Source organism: Typopeltis vanoorti, chromosome 18 (genome assembly GCF_054136105.1).
Source record: "Typopeltis vanoorti isolate ZY-2024b chromosome 18, IOZ_Tvanoo_1.0, whole genome shotgun sequence".
In the NCBI taxonomy this organism is placed as follows: Eukaryota; Metazoa; Arthropoda; class Arachnida; order Uropygi; family Thelyphonidae; genus Typopeltis; species Typopeltis vanoorti.
This window is the reverse complement of record NC_143566.1, coordinates 20,805,873-20,822,293: the sequence shown is the minus strand read 5'-3', so window position 1 is coordinate 20,822,293 and position 16,421 is coordinate 20,805,873. Positions and strand designations below refer to the sequence as shown.

General features: G+C 38.8%; 1 protein-coding gene across 1 annotated transcript in view; it reads left to right on the top strand.

Moving 5' to 3' along the window:
* Spx (Spliceosomal protein on the X) overlaps nt 1–16,421 on the top strand; it is a 150,384-nt gene that overhangs the window by 42,317 nt on the left and 91,646 nt on the right. The window contains exon 3 of the mRNA XM_090407932.1: nt 3,467–3,612. Coding sequence (XP_090264058.1) covers nt 3,467–3,612 — 146 coding nt within the window. The remainder of the gene's footprint in view (nt 1–3,466; nt 3,613–16,421) is intronic.

The following is a 16,421-nucleotide window of genomic DNA, read 5'->3' as shown; positions in this document are numbered from 1 at the left end:
CTCTGATTGGGTACCAGTGGAGATTGAACTGCTCACTCAGACTCCGAAAGTTAGATAGGCTAAAACGGCCATGCCTACTTCCTATACAGGAATAAAAAGGCATTAGCTAATGTATATATATATATATATATTTTTTTTTTTAACTCTGAGATAGCCCAGATAGGAGTTTCAGGAACAGCTTTCACTTTAAAACAAATAGTTACAAAATCAAGGATGGGATGATGAGTATCCATATTTAAATTTTACCAAATTTGAATGGAGCAATACTTATGTAGGATAAATGGATGATTATACATAGTTGTATATAACCTATAGCAGTGGTGTGCTCAGGATTTAATCTTGGAGGGGGCCGAGTGCTCAGGATTTAACCTTGGGGGGGGGGGGGGGAGTTGAGTAGACGATTTGCTAATACACACTACGCATCGCATACGACCTATGACTAGGCATCTGCAGTGATCACTAATTCATAAGTAGTATAGAAATAGAAGACACGACACAACATAAATAAAAAAATTGAATTTTAATTAGGAAAAGATTTTTGGAAAATTTTCTAGTGTTTTTTCCTTTTCTTTGGGGGGGGGGGGGGGATTCCTCCCTGGGTGCACTACTGACCTATAGCGAAGTTGTAAGCCAGCATTTTTAATTAAAGGATGCATAGGAAGATAGTTTGAAGTAAAGTCAGGTGTTAGACAAAGGCATATACTATCTCCTGTCCTATTTATCCCCTGTATGGACCACATTATAAAGGAAAGTGGCATTGATCTACTTTCAAAAAGTTGAGATATTCAATTCATATGTTTATTGAATGCAGATGGTGGATTTGTTTAGGAGTACAACATCATACAGGTGATGTTATACTCCTGGGGATGATGAACAGCCTATTTTTCTACCCACTGCAGGGCGAATGCCTCTCCCATTACAGGAGATTTTTGAGTCTACTACTCCCATAGTGACCCAGTCCATATTGGGAGAGTGCATCTATACTTGGGTGAATGAACGTATGAAGGTGGAAGACAATCACAAACATCCATGGCTACGCAGGATTCGAACCCACAGCCTCTTGGCTGGAGAGCAGATATGCTAACCACTCGGCCAACCCAGCTGACACTCCTGGGGATATTAACTTCATTTCCAATACAATTAATGAACAAGCAGTGATGACAGCACAGTGGTAAAAAACACTGACCAGGCATGCAGTCAGGAATACATGTCATTACTTGAAGTAGAAAAAGCCATCAAAAGCATGAAATGTGGAAAGACAGCATGAGTAGATGATATTCCATCAGAAATGCTCAAGTATGGAGGTATAAAAGTCTTACAATGTCTGCACTGCATAGTTCAGATGGCCTGCACAGAGGGACGAATTCCAGATGATTGGAGTAGAGCTCTCATAGTATCCATATATATAAAAAGGGAAATAAAACTGAATGTGAGAATTACAGAGGCATTTCATTACTGAGTGTTCCTGGTAAGATATATGCAAGTATCCTTCAGAAACAGTTGAGAAGGATTGTGGAAGAGAAGCTTGGTGAAGAACAAGCTGGATCCAGAGGCTGTCAGGATCAGATTTTTACTTTACGACAGATAGTTGAGAAATTATGGGAATATAGCAAAGATCTGTATTTAAGTTTTGTAGATCTGGAAAAGGCATATAACAAGGTGCCAAGAGAGAAGTTTCAAAACTACAGTTATATGGTGTTAATGGAGCATTATATCAAGCAATGCTTAGTCTTTATTTGAGTTGTAAATCAGCAGTTAGAATTAAAGGAAGTACAGGAAGATGGTTTAATGTTAAATTTGGTGTCAGACAAGGATGTACATTGTCCCCTCTGTTATTCATTATCTATATGGATCACATTATGAAGGAAAGTGGTATTAAACCTGATATCAAAATTGGATGTCAGCTCTTTGCTTTATGCGGATGATGTTATACTTTTAAATAAATCCGCTACAAGTCTGCAAGATTCCTTGATTATATTGAATAACTGTTGTAATAGATTTGGTATGAAGGTCAGCATTAAAAAGACAAAGACAACGAAAACGGCAGAAACATTGAAAATATCAACTGTATTGTGAATGGAGAACTTATAGAACAAATAAAACATTTGAGCTACTGAGGCACGATTTTTAATGAAGATGGTAAATTAAATATGGAAATAGAGAACAGAATCAACAAAGCTGGTATGGTAGGAAGTTAACTGAATAAATTTATATGGAATTAGAGAGAAATTAGCCAAAACACTAAATTAGCTATATACAAGACAGTGTTCAAACCAATTTTAACTTGTGGATCTGAGACCTGGGTTAGAAGTAAAATACTTGACCAAAGGCTACAAACTGCAGATATAAGAATCCTGTGAAAGATTAGGGGCATGAACAGATGACATCAATGTCAATAACTTATTAAAAATGAGGATATTAGGAGAGAACTTGATATTGTCCGCATCCAGGATTGCATTAGCAGAGCTAATCTCAGGTGGTATGGTCACTTAAGCAGAATGTGAGAGGGAAGATTAGCAAAACAAGTGGTCTCTGCCAGGTTGGCAGGAAAAAGACCTAGAGGAAGACCAAGATATAGGTGGATTGATACAGTAAAAAGTGCCTTAGAGACAGAAATATAAGCTCTGACAATGGAGTCTTGACAAGTAACAGATTGATTTGCAGGAAAATTCTAGATAGGAAGTTAGTAATGATGTAAATTTTTCATTTAATACTATCATATCCTGTACACCCCTTGAGGGTATGATTAATGAACCCCATAGAACAAGTGAAATATTTCAATTATTATGCCACAAATTTAGTTGAAGAGAGCAAATTAGACAGTAGAATATGTGATTTATTTATTTGATTGTCACTGTAAACGTGTATATTGGGTGGCCAAGTCGGGTTATTATATATAACCAAAAAAGAAATAAAATAGTTAATAACTAGAGACCACAGGTATGAGAGTTCTGAAAAAAAGTTAGGTGAGTGAACAGAAGGCATCCTCAGTAGAATTCTATTAAAATGAAAATACTATTAAGTGACCTGACATTGTTATCATTCAAAAATGTTGCAGCAAAGCTAATTTCTGGTAGTATGGTCCCTTAAAAAAAATGGGATAAGAAAGCAAAACAAGTGTTTGATGCCTAGATGGCAGGAAAAAACTCAGAGGAAGACCATTTTTTTCTAGATGGATTCTTATTATACACCACTGTCACAATATCCACCTATATCTTGGTCATCATCCAATTATCATCCAATTCCAGATGAGTACATATCTGGAATTTGATGATAATGTAATATTTTGAATTTAAAAGTTCAAACAATATGATTACTTTGGTTAATGTTGAATATAACAAATCATTTTTTCATATTTAATATGTTAATGTGTAATTTTCATGTTCATTATATTTCAGCATCTATTCATTATTCTGTACAATTATATATAGGTTCAATTTATATTTCTCAACATGACTCCTTTCAGTTAATGTTCACATGCCCAAAGATCGAGTAACTGGACAACATCAAGGATATGGATTTGTTGAGTTCATGGGTGAAGAGGATGCCGATTATGCAATTAAAATTATGAACATGATCAAACTCTATGGAAAACCAATTAGAGTAAATAAGGTAAAAATCACTATTCCTATTTATGTTAAAAATATAATTTGATCCTCTATACATTGCTGGGCAGGAGTAATTGTGGTGACAGTGGTGAGCAACTCCTCTGGTTATGTAAGCCAAATGGACTGAATATAATCATCGCTCAAGGACTGAGAATAACCATTGCCTGTCTTGTTGGTCGAGTGGTGTTGATGTTTGCGATTAGCTTTAGGTGGGAATTAATTTTATCTCCCACTGTTGGACTACCAATTCTGCTTATTCTATTTGAAGTGGCTTGAAAAAGTTCTAAGTTTGGTCTCTAGCAAAAGGTTTCTGGGTTATGCAAAAAAAAAAAAAAAAAAAAAAAAAAGTATATAAAAATAATAAAAATAGGGAAATATATCCTTAGATCACCGACAGTGTTAATGTATCATTGATATTGAGGTCGAGGCTAGCTGGTGAACGGACGTGCTATCGGAGAGCTCCTGAGAGATTTGTGATTTTTGTAGATTTATTGATGTTTTGGATTCAATTTAATGGACTTAAGTGTGTAATTTTGGTATATTATTGGAGCTTTATTAGCGTGGTTAGTGTACTAAAGTGTTTTATAACATAATCTATGTCGGGAAGTCGCCACTAGATGAATTCGTAATGATGAATTGGTATATTATTGGAGCTTTATTAGCGTGGTTAGTGTACTAAAGTGTTTTATAACATAATCTATGTCGGGAAGTCGCCACTAGATGAATTCGTAATGTGTAGTGTTCGTGCAAGCTCCAGATAAGATAAGTATCATTTTCAGTTATCGATACAAATTACTTAATATTGTGTAGTTTTGTTTTGTTTGCTTTGCGTATTTTAGTGCATCTGTTTTTGGTGTGTTATAACGTATAATTTGACAAAACACGTTGCAAATAAGTATGGCATCTGTGCGAAGGAAAATGGCGGCCAGTAATGATGGTTCGCCATCCTTATCAAAGAACGGTAGTATAAAAGAAATGAGTCAGTGTACTAGCTGTGAAATGTACGCTTTGCGGAGTGCGGTTGGAGTGTGGATAGATGATAATAAAGGATTGAATGTGTGTAGAAAATGTAGGGAGAATGAGGAATTGAAGGGTATTTCGGATCGTGAGTGTGATATTTTTGTCAACCTTCAGAATGAAGGAAATAGGGATATGACAAGAAACGGCAAGGTTGTACATGAAAATTGTGAGAGTGTGAATGATAGTATAAATGGTTTCTCAGAGAATAAAAAAGATGAGATAGATGCATTGAGTGAGATCGCGTTGTTGAATAGTGCGATAGAAAGAGCAAAACAGCAGCTAGAGTGCATGAACAAAAGTAGACTGAATGAACCAACCAATAATAAAAGGTATGACAGGAAAAATAGACGTATGAATGTGAACATGAACAAAATGAAGGATAGAGTGCTGTATGGAGACTCGTTAGTACGAGGTGTGTTAGTAGAGGATTTGACAAAATCGTACCAACCCGGTGCGACCATAATAAAGGACGTAACTGAGTCTATTAGAGAGCAAAAGGAAAGGGTGAAAGAAATGATTGTTGTGGCAGGTAGTACGAATGATTTGAAAGGAGATAAAATGGAAATGATAGAAGACCTGAATGAATTGTTTGAGGTAGCAAAAGAAAAGAGTGAGAGAGTTAGAATGATTAGTCTTTTGCCACGGTATGACAGTGAAATGTTTAAAAGGAGGGCCATAATTGCGAATGACTTTATGCGTGGGTTATGTATGACGAGTGGTGTGGAATTTGTGGATGTGTGGAGTGAGTTTGATGGGCGAAAGGATCTATATAAGATGGATGGCTTGCATTTGAATGGTCACGGTGTAAGAAGACTTGAGAAAGTGTTGTTTGTTAGGGGGGGGGTAGAGATACAGTCCTTATGGAGGCAGTTGAATGTAAGAATGAATATAATATGCCAGAGCAAATAAGGACGACAAATCTGAGTGGGATAGTTAATGTAAGGCATCAAGGTAGGGTTGGGGCTAATGGGGGTCTTAAATTCATGTACACTAATACTAGGAGTATTAGGAACAAGAAGGAAAAGTTTTTGGCCATGGTTGGCACTTCCAGACCACAGGTTATAGGTATTAGTGAAACATGGCTGACTGTAGATGATATAACTAGTGGGATTGAATGTGATGGGTATAGTGTGTTCAGGAATGACAGGGAGAATAAAATGGGGAGAGGAGTATTGTTGATGATAGCTGATGAGCTCCAGCCAAGGAGAATAGAAGTTGAATTGCAGGATAGAGAAAAGAGCACATTTGAGGCCATTTGGTGTGAGATTGTGGCTAGCAGAACTAAATATACAATTGGGTGCTGCTATAGACCAGGTGATGGAAAAGATGGTGGTGATAGTATGCACAAGCAAATAGAAGAAATGGGTGGAAGGAGGGTGATTATTATGGGAGATTTCAACTATGGTCGCATTGATTGGAGTGAGGAGAGGACACACGGAAGGAAGGAACTGGATTTTATTCGGTTATTAAGGGATAACTATCTGCGACAGCATGTAATGGAAAATACTAGGGGTCAGAGAGTGCTTGACCTAGTAATTACATCTGAGGATTTGGCTGTAACAAATATGACCACATTGCCACCAATCGGTGAGAGTGATCATAGGGTCTTAACTTGGGAGGTGGCTAAAGGTGTAGAATTTTCAATTAAGACAGGGTACATGTGGAATTATCGGGCTGGAAAGTATGACAAGCTTAGGAGTTTGATTGGTTCAGTGCCATGGCATGTACAACTGCAAGGACTAGAAGTTGATAGTGCATGGGAGGTAGTTAAGAAGTGCTTGCATGAAGCAATGGCTGACTGTATACCTAGAGTCTGAATAATAAATCAAGTAGGGGTTAAATGGATGAATAACACCATTAATCTTGAGCTGCAAAAAAAGAAACAACTATGGAGGGAATTTAAGGAGAAGGGTGACCGGCAGGCACATGAACGGTATAAAGCGCAGGCCAGAAGGGTGACGAGTGTGGTAAGAAAAGCAAAAAAGGATTACGAAAGAACATTGGCCATGCAGGCTAAAGAGAATCCTAAACAGTTTTTTAGGTATGTAGCAAGTAAAAGGAAAAATGTACATGGCAGATTGATTTTAAAGAATGCCGATGGTAGGGAGGTAACTGAATCAGTTGAGATAGTTGAGTTACTGAGTGAGCACTTTGCAAGAGTATATCATCCAGGTGGTGACATTGCAGAAACGAATAAACCAGTAGATTATACGGGAATTGTGGTTGATGAAGTGGAGGTGAGTAGTCTATTGCATAACCTCAATGTCAATACATCTGTGGGATTGGATGATATACCAGCTCGTGTTGTACGAGAAGCAGCTAAAGAATTGTCAGTACCCTTGACCATTTTGTTTAATTTGAGTCTCGGGTCTGGGTTAGTCCCGAGCGGGTGGAAAGAGGGGAAAATAGTTCCACTGCATAAAGGTGGTTCCAAGACTGCTGTTGTAAATTACCGACCGATTAGCATATCAGGAATCATTGTCAAGGTCTTAGAGAAATTAGTCAAGAAAAGAATACAGGATTGGATAGATGAAAATGGGATATTGTATGGGGGACAACATGGTTTTGTGAAGGGTAGATCATGCCTCAGTAACTTGCTCACGTTTTATAACACAGTGACGGCTGAACTAGATAGGGGTAATGGGTTTACAGTGATACTACTGGACCTTGCCAAGGCCTTTGATAGGATACCACATGGAACCCTAATCAGTAAACTGGAGCAGATGGGGATAGATATAGGGTTGGTGAGATGGATAGGAGTGTGGTTGAAGGAGAGATATCAAAGAGTGGTTTATTCAGGAGTGGAGTCTAAAAGACGTCTTGTGACTAGTGGAGTGCCACAGGGCTCTGTTCTTGGACCACTGCTTTTCAATTTGTTCATCAATGATATTGGAAAGGATCTGGGAGGAAGTGTTCACTTGTTTGCTGATGATGCAAAGTTGGGTAGAGCAATTGTGAGTGCACAGGATGTCAAAATTTTACAGGATGATTTGGATAGTTTGGAGGACTGGGCTAGGAAAAATGGATGTCAATTTAATGTGGCAAAGTGTAAGGTTATGCACTTTGGGGTGAAAAGAATAGCAGCAGTATATTGGTGGAACCATACTCCAGGAGATTGATGAGGCCAGGGATTTGGGAGTGTTGGTGGATAGGGAGTTGAAGTTTAGGGGGCACATTGCAAAAGTAACTAAAACAGCTCACCAAATCACTTGGCTTCTGAAAAATACTTTAACATGCAGAGACGAACAAGTTGTTGTTCCTCTGTATCGAGCCTTGATAAGACCCCATCTGGACTTCTGTGCCCAGTTATGGGCACCAGGGTTTCTTCGTGATGGGGAGGAAGTGGAGAGGGTCCAGAGACGAGTGACCAAGATGATAGCAGGTCTGTGGAATGAACCTTATGAGAATAGGTTGAAGATTTGTGGGTTGCAGAAATTGGACGATAGGCGAAGGAGGGGTGATATGATTGAGACATTCAAATTACTGAAGGGTTTTTATAAGATTGATCCAGAAGATATTTTTGAAAATATGACTGGTGGTGGGAGGACTAGGGGCCATGCATGGAAGCTGGGCAAGAGCGTGGTTGACAAGGGTGTTAGAGCTAGGTTCTTTACTTGGAGAGTGGTAAATGAGTGGAATAAGCTTCCAGAGTCTGTTGTGGGTGCTACAACCGTGAATGAGTTCAAGGCAAGGTATGATAGATACTGTGTGAATGTTGAATAGTGTTCTTGACATGATATTAGGGCCTCCCTCGATGAGTCTGTCGACTCCTTGGAGTTTCCCGGAACAATAATAATAATAATAATAGGTTTACAACCTTTTGTGGATGCAAGTCACATAAATGCCTATTCCAAGCATAAAAATATTAACTCGAAAGGGGGGGCACCCCTTTCGAATCATCAGAATTGAAGGAGAACTGGCCTACCAGTCCAGAACTCGTGGGGGTTTAGTGCCGCAAGTGGGGGGAAACCCCTTTCGAGTTTTCAAAATTCAAGTCATCAGAATTCAAGGAGAACCTGCCTACCAGTCTGGAACTCGGGGATGGATGTCAGGTGTGCAGAACCCCCCCTTTTGAGTCATCAGAATTCAAAAAGAACAGGCCTACCAGTCCGGAACTGGGGGGGGGGGGGGGCACCCATTTTGAGTCATCAGAGTTCAAGGAGAACCGGGTTCGGGTGAAGGATGGCAGGCTCAGAGTCCTATCACTAAGTTGGTTGATTCCATGGCTCCGCTATCTAGAATAGGAAAGCTTGCAGTTTCATCCTCTCCTATCTGTAGAGGGGCTTTTCATAGCCCTAGTATCCACGAGGACTTTAGACAGGTGAAGGGATGGACACAGATTGACACAGCAAGAGATGGGTATCTTTGCTTTACAGTTTTGTAGACGGCACCTCCTTAGTAGAGCCACATTTGGTACCCCACAACATCACTGGGTACATGATGGAACTAGATTACTTCCAGGTTTGGAGTTTATTGATTTAATAAGGACTAGAATAAATGCCTGCACAGCCAATGGGGCAGTGAAGACATTTGCTGTAGGGCTGGCTGCCATTACAGCGAGACTTTGTCTCATATTTCCCAATGCTGTTTCCTGACACATGGTGTCCACGTGCAGAGACATGATGCTACGGTCTCCATATTGGCTAACCGTTTTAATAACAAAATTGGGAGACCACAGTTGAATCACGCTATAGAAAAACTTCTGGCATTAGAAAGCCAGATACAGTAATGAGGAGAGATGGTGGTGTTTGGGTGATTGATGTTCAGGTAGTGGGTACTGGATGCTCACTTACCTATTGCCATAAGGACAAGGTTCAGTACTACGAGCAAAATGCTGCCCTTACCAGGCAAATAGAAGGGGAGTTTGGGGCGGCTCCTTGTTTTATCAACACCACCGTCTCAGTAAACGGCGTGTGGAGTGCTACTACCCTTGTAATCTTTCTTTTTATTTAGCTTATTGTAAAGGCTTCAACCTTCTGCGACATTAAAGTTCTTTTGAACGTTATGTAAGAGTGGTACTGCTTTATCAGTAGGAAGTATAATAAAATAAAATAAAAATAGGAAGCTATTTGATCTGGTCAGACCTCTGCCATCATTGGTTGTTTGAGATGTATATATTATTATTTTGGAATTATTATCATTATTATATGAGCACCTCCATGTAGTCTGAAGACTCGTTGCAGGAGATCCAATTTATCCACACAATCTATGATATTTCTCCTTGAATCCATTAAAAGACAAAGCACTCACAACTGACTCTGGCAACCAATTTCACTCATTCAAAACTTTCCAAGCAAAAAATCAAGTCCTCACACCCTTACTAACCACACCTTTATTCAACTTCCAGGGATGATCCCGTGTTCTGGTCCCTCTAGCCAAGTGCTGATACCTTTCCCCTGCATCTATCCTATAAAACCATTTAAGCATCTTAAATGTTTCTATCATATCCTCTATTTTTCTCCTGTCAACCAACTTCTGCAATCTACCACCATCAGTCCATCCTCATAGGGAACATTCCACAGGCCACTCACCATCTTGGTCACTTGCCTCTGAATCTTCTCCCCAAGAATCCCAGGGCACCAGAATGAGCACAGTAATCCAGATGTAGGCATATCAAGGCCTTATAAAGAGGAATAACGACTTCTGTATCTCTACTTGTTAATGAGTTCTTCAATAGCCAAGTAATCTTATGGACTACTTTAGCAATATGTCCTCTAAACTTTAACTCTCTGTATATCTAAATCTGTTGCTTCATCTATTTCCTGGGGTACAGTGCCATCAATGTGATATACAACTTGTAATCTGTTTATCCCAAAATGCATATCTTTACATTTAAATTAAATTAAAGTGACACCCATTAACTGCAAGTAATAGTTAATCACCTTGATTAACTATTACTCTACCTAATTTCCCTTCATCATCAGCAAACAACTGAATATTTCCTTTCAGGGTATTTCTCATATCATTTATGTAAATTAAACAGCAGATTTCCCAGTACTGAATCTTGTGGCACACCATTAGACACCTGTTTTCAACTTGATTCTGCCCCTCCATACACTACTTTTTGATATTTGTCCAGCAGCCACCCTCTTATTCACTTAAAACCAGTGTCATATCCATCCCCATTTGTTCTAATTTGTGTAAACTGTTCCATGTGGTATTCTGTCAAATGCCTTTGTAAAATCATCCTGTAGTCATTTCCTTTATCCAACTCAGCTGTTACTCTATTATGAAAAGTTACTTAGGCATGAGCGACCCTTCATAAATCCATGTTGATCCTCATAAAATATCATATTTTTATCTATCCATTCTTGAATTCCCTTTTTTACCTATTTTTTTCTAGTACTTTTACCACTACTTCTGATATACTGATTTGTCTATAATTTGCTACTGCAATCTATGCGAAGGAATTATTTTACCCTCTTTTCACTCCCTTAGAACTCTATCAGAGCTGAGACTTAAATTAAAGAGCCTAGCCAAAGGCATTGCCAGTTCCCTTTCATATTCTCACAAAACCCAAGCTGATATCCTATCTAATTCCACACTTGTATTTACATTGAGATTCTGCAATATCCTAAGAACCTTCAATTCATCTACCTTTGTTTTCCCAACATTAGTGTCTGCCATATAGATTAAAGCAGTAACCTCACTAAGGACAGATATATCCTTGCAAATTGGTCACTCAGTAACTCAACTATTTTAGATGCTACTCTTTCCTTGTGACCATCATCACTCATTAAGGTTGATCTTCAATAGTAATTCTTCCTCTTACTTGCCACATAATGAAAGAACTCTTTGGAATTTCCTTTGGCCTGTTCAGCTAGATTCTTCTCATAATCTGATTTGCTTTCCTTGACATGCTGGTCGCCTTTCTTGCCCGAGCCTTGTACTGTTCATGAGTTTGCTAGTCACCCTTCTCTTTATATACTTTCCACAGCATTTTTTTCTTCTGCAGCTCATGCATAATGATGTTACTCATCCATCTAACTCCTAACCGGTTAAACCTCCTTATCCTAGCTATACAATTTAATGCTGCTTCCTATAGAAGTTGCTCTTCAACTAGTTTAGTGTTATCATGACATGAGTAATAAGTTGTTGTACCATCCACCTCACTCTCAGCTGAAAGAATTATTAAGGTTCTTCATTTGATAGGTGGAAGGTGAACTTATGTTTTTTCCAACAAGAGGACTTGATATCACCACTGCTGTATGATTTCTTTTATAGGAATAGGTTAACATTCTGGGTGTATTGGATAATAATTATAGTCCAGCTATAATTGTTTAAATCAGTTAGTTGATTGTAACTGGATTAATTCCTAATTAGTAATGAGAACATCTGTAGTGTAGTCATTTAATCACATAGATCTAAGATGCAAGGAGCCTTTATAAGAAATTTTAAAATGAATTTCAGCTAGCCAGTTTCACATGGAGGCTCTATGGTTTTGATTAGCTAAATAGACAGACCACCCAGATAATATAAATTTTAACAGACATAGCAGACTATATAAATAATCAAATCTCATGATATCAAACTTCTTAGGACCACAGGAATAATTTTTTCCAGTAGATATATTTGCTATAACAAATTTCCTTTATCAAACCATTGTAAATATGGGATTTCATAACACACTCTTTTTATGAAAGAGTGTGTTATTATGGTGTTTGCTGCATCAAGAGTCTAATGTAGAATTAACCATCCTGTTGTGATATTAATTACATTTACATAAAGCCAAGTTACTTGGTTATGACAAGCTACTTAGCCCAATGTTAAGGTGAATTAAGACATATTTCTCACAGCTTGTTATGTTTGTCGACCAAATATCACGAATGTTATTGTCTCCTCTCTTATCACAACGATTGTAATATTTTTGTGTCACAACAGTTCAACATGCAAAGCAACAACTTTTTTGGATAGGTGATTTTAATACACTTGTGTCCGAAATCTAAGGACGAACTACATTTTTACCTGTATATGAAAAAATTTTCATGACCAAAATGTGGACATAAATTTACTGCCATCATTCTCATAAATTATATTACACATAAAGTGTGTTATAAATTTCGTGCAAATTAAATTTCCTAAGGATGTAGTTAAGGAATTACTGTACAGTGTTTATAGAAAACTATGTGGATTGACATTTTAGTATGGAATATGTCCACCCTGAACTGTGATGCAGCTCTCACATCATCATACCATACTTATCCCCAAGTGATTCAGGAGGTCTCTAGGCAAACTGGTCCAGTCTTCTTTCAGAGCAACGATAAGGCCTTGTTTGTTTTCTGGAGGGGAATTTCGAGCAGTAATGCGTCTCCCTATTGCATTCCAAACATGTTCTCTGGGGAGTGTGCTGACCACTCAATTTGATTTTGATTAATATTCTTGATCTCCATAAGTATCTCCACTGCCCGCATTCAATGCAGTGTGGCATTGTCGTCCATAAAAATGATGTCTTTGTTTACAGCACCACAGAACAATCAAACATTTTGTTGAAGAACTTCATTGAAACATCATTCACCAGTGATAGTCCTTTTTTCCAGCATATGTGGCTTGGTGCATCCATTAAGCATAATGCCCCCCCCCCCCACACACACATACACACCATTAGCCCCCCAGCACCACCATATATATATTTCTCAAGAACATTCTCGCAATGGTAAGCAGTACCACTTTCATCAAGATCAGGTGTCGTCTAGAATCAGAGGAAAGACTCATCTGTAATGAGTATATTATCCCATTGGTGTCTTGTCCAATTTTTATGGATACAACATCAATGAAAATGCGTACGGTGAGCTATGGATAAAGGGATTGCAGACTACAGTCCTTTGGGCATGATATTGCACAGGTATGCAGATATCTTGACAAACTATAGCAAGATGTCGCAAAGTCTTGCCACAATTTGTCGAGATGTCCGTATACCTGTGCTTGAATGGGGCCAATTTGCAAGTTGACCTGTGTCGATTATGTTTTGCTGTTATGACCAAAAATCTGTCTTCATGCTCCACAGTAGAGCAAGCACAAACTCTTAGCAAACGTCTGGAGCACGTTCCATTGGTTTTTAAAATGCTGCCCAGAGCCTGGATGCAACACTACGTGAGATTCCAAACTGTTCACCAATATCAATAATTCTGCAGCCTATTTTATGCAGGGAAGTAATTCTTCCCTGCGTAAAATTATCTAGACGATGTCTTTGAGACAATACAAGACATCCAACTTTGCAACTTTATTCCTCCATGGAAAGAGCTTCCTTCAAGCACAATTCGCTTAGCACCTCCATTTGCCTTTTATCCTGTTGGATGCTTCATGTGAATCCTTTGCATGCAATTTAAAAATTTGAATGTGTTCCTGCTTTCTACTCACAATCATCAGTTATAAAAATTGCCACATACTGATTAGTCTGAATTTGCCATGATTATAACCAGCATATGTTATATTGACTATGTTATAGTTGATAGTTTTCTCGCTGGTTCAGAACACAAGACTATACAAGAGGATTTGAAATTGGAAGTGAACATGATTTAATGTTGGCAAGCATCAATGGAAGTTAAGTTTGTTCACAGTCAAGAAAGTGGTAAGAGCTAGGTTTTTCTCTCACAGAGCAATGAGTGAGTGGAATAGTTTGCCTTAAAGGAGTAGTGAATGCATCTAGTGTGAATGAATTTAAAGAATGGTATCACAGTGGTTTAGGTGATTTATAGCCTCTCTCCGTGAGTCTTTGACTCCCTGGAGGTCTCAGATAATAATAATCTGTATGGCAAGTTGGATTGGCAGACCATGCTCTGGATACTCTTTCACATAGATTACTAAATAACTTAAGGAATTCATAACATATACTAGAATATAAATTAAATTAAACTTTAATATATATTTCCAATATTTTGGCAACGTCACGCTGCCATCTTCATGGGAACTTAAGATAAAGACACTTGCACACAGGCACTACAAACAGCAAATGAGGAAGAAGCGAGGAAGCTACTATTGTTCCTAAAGTCCTGATGGGACTTTAGGAACCTAATAAACCCCCTTTATTGGGTTCCTAAATTTTAGGAACCTAATAAAGGGGGTTGGGCTGAAGTTCTCCTGATGTACGTCTCCCAAATTTGGGGCGGTCATGCATCCAAATTTGTTGAGGTTTGGCATGTTTCTTAGGGCTGAGGCTGATTCCATGAATAGTTTTTCAAATTTGAACTTGCTACGGTGTATTATTGTGGCTTTCTTCCACTGTATTCTGTGGTGTGTATCCAGAGCATGGTCTGCCAGCCCAGAGTGGCTGTACTGGTGAAACCGGATGTAGTCCTTGTGTTTTGAAATTCTGATATTTGCTGTCCTGCCTGTTTGGCCAAAGTAGGACAACTTACAGCTGCAAGGGATCTGGTATACACCAGGTAGGTCTAGGGGATGTAGTTGGTCTTTAGTGGAGCAGATAAGGGATGCCAATTTTCTATATGGTCTGTAACAAGAGGTCAAGTCATGTTTTTTTAGGATTTTGGTAATTTTTTCTGAGGTGTCCCAGATGTAGGGAATGGTAATGGATTTAGAGTAATGTTTGTTGTGAAGGGGGGAGGGAGGGGGTTTGGTTTACTGATTTTAGTATTTTTTGGATTTTCTGGGGGGGGGGGGGCATTGGCCGAGAAAGTGTTAAGGATGTGATTTAGTTCAGTGGTTAGGACATTGTCATTTGAACAGATTAGTTTAGCCCTGTTGTATAGTGTCTTAATAACTCCATATTGTTGTTGGGGGGGGGGGTGGGGGGGATTGTTGGTGAATGTATCTGCCTGCATGGTTGGTTTTTCTATAAACTGAGAAAACCAAGGTTCCATCAGGCTGGCGGGTGACTAGTGTGTCTAGGAAAGGGAGGCTATTGTTTTCCTCTTTTTCCAGGGTGAACTTGATTCTGGAGCAGTGTTGGTTGTTTACGTGTGTTAAGAAGGAAAGGAGTGTATCAGAGCCATGTGGCCAAATAGCGAACACATCATCAATGTAGCGAAGCCATATGGTAGGTTTTTGTGGGGCAGTGTTTAAGACTTTCTCTTCAAAAGTCTCCATGAAGAATTTGGCCAAGGGTGGGGAAAGTGGTGAACCCATGGCTGTCCCTTCTATCTGTTTATAGAATTTTTCCTGCCAAACGAAATAGCCTGAGTTCATTATGAACTGAAATTGGGCTGAGATATCAGGAGGAAATTTAGCTTGGATTAGCTGTAAGGTTTCCTTGAGTGGGACATTTGTGAATAAGGAGGAGATGTCAAAGCTGACCATAATGTCAGTATGTTGGAGTGTAAGGTTTTCTACACTGGCTTTGAAATGAGCTGAGTTTTTTATGTGTGGTGGTGTGTTGCCAGTATAGTGTGACCCCCCCCCCCCCACATACAAATTAGCTAAATGTTTAGCTAATTTGTATGTGTGTGTGTGGGGGGGGGGGAATCAATGCCATCCACTATGGAACGTAATGGCACATTTTGTTTATGTATTTTTGGGAGCCCATATATATATACGGGGGAACAATATGGAGTTATTAAGACACTATACAACAGGGCTAAACTAATCTGTTCAAATGACAATATCCTAACCACTGAACTAAATCAAATCCTTAACACTTTCTCAGCCTATGGCTACCCCCCTCCCCAGAAAAAAAGCCAAAAAATACTAAAACCAGTAAACCACAACACCCCTTCACAACAAAGATTACTCTAAATCCATTACCATTCCCTACATCCGGGACACCTCAGAAAAAATTACCAAAATCCTAAAAAAACATGACTTGACCTCTTGTTGCAGACCATATAGAAAATTGGCATC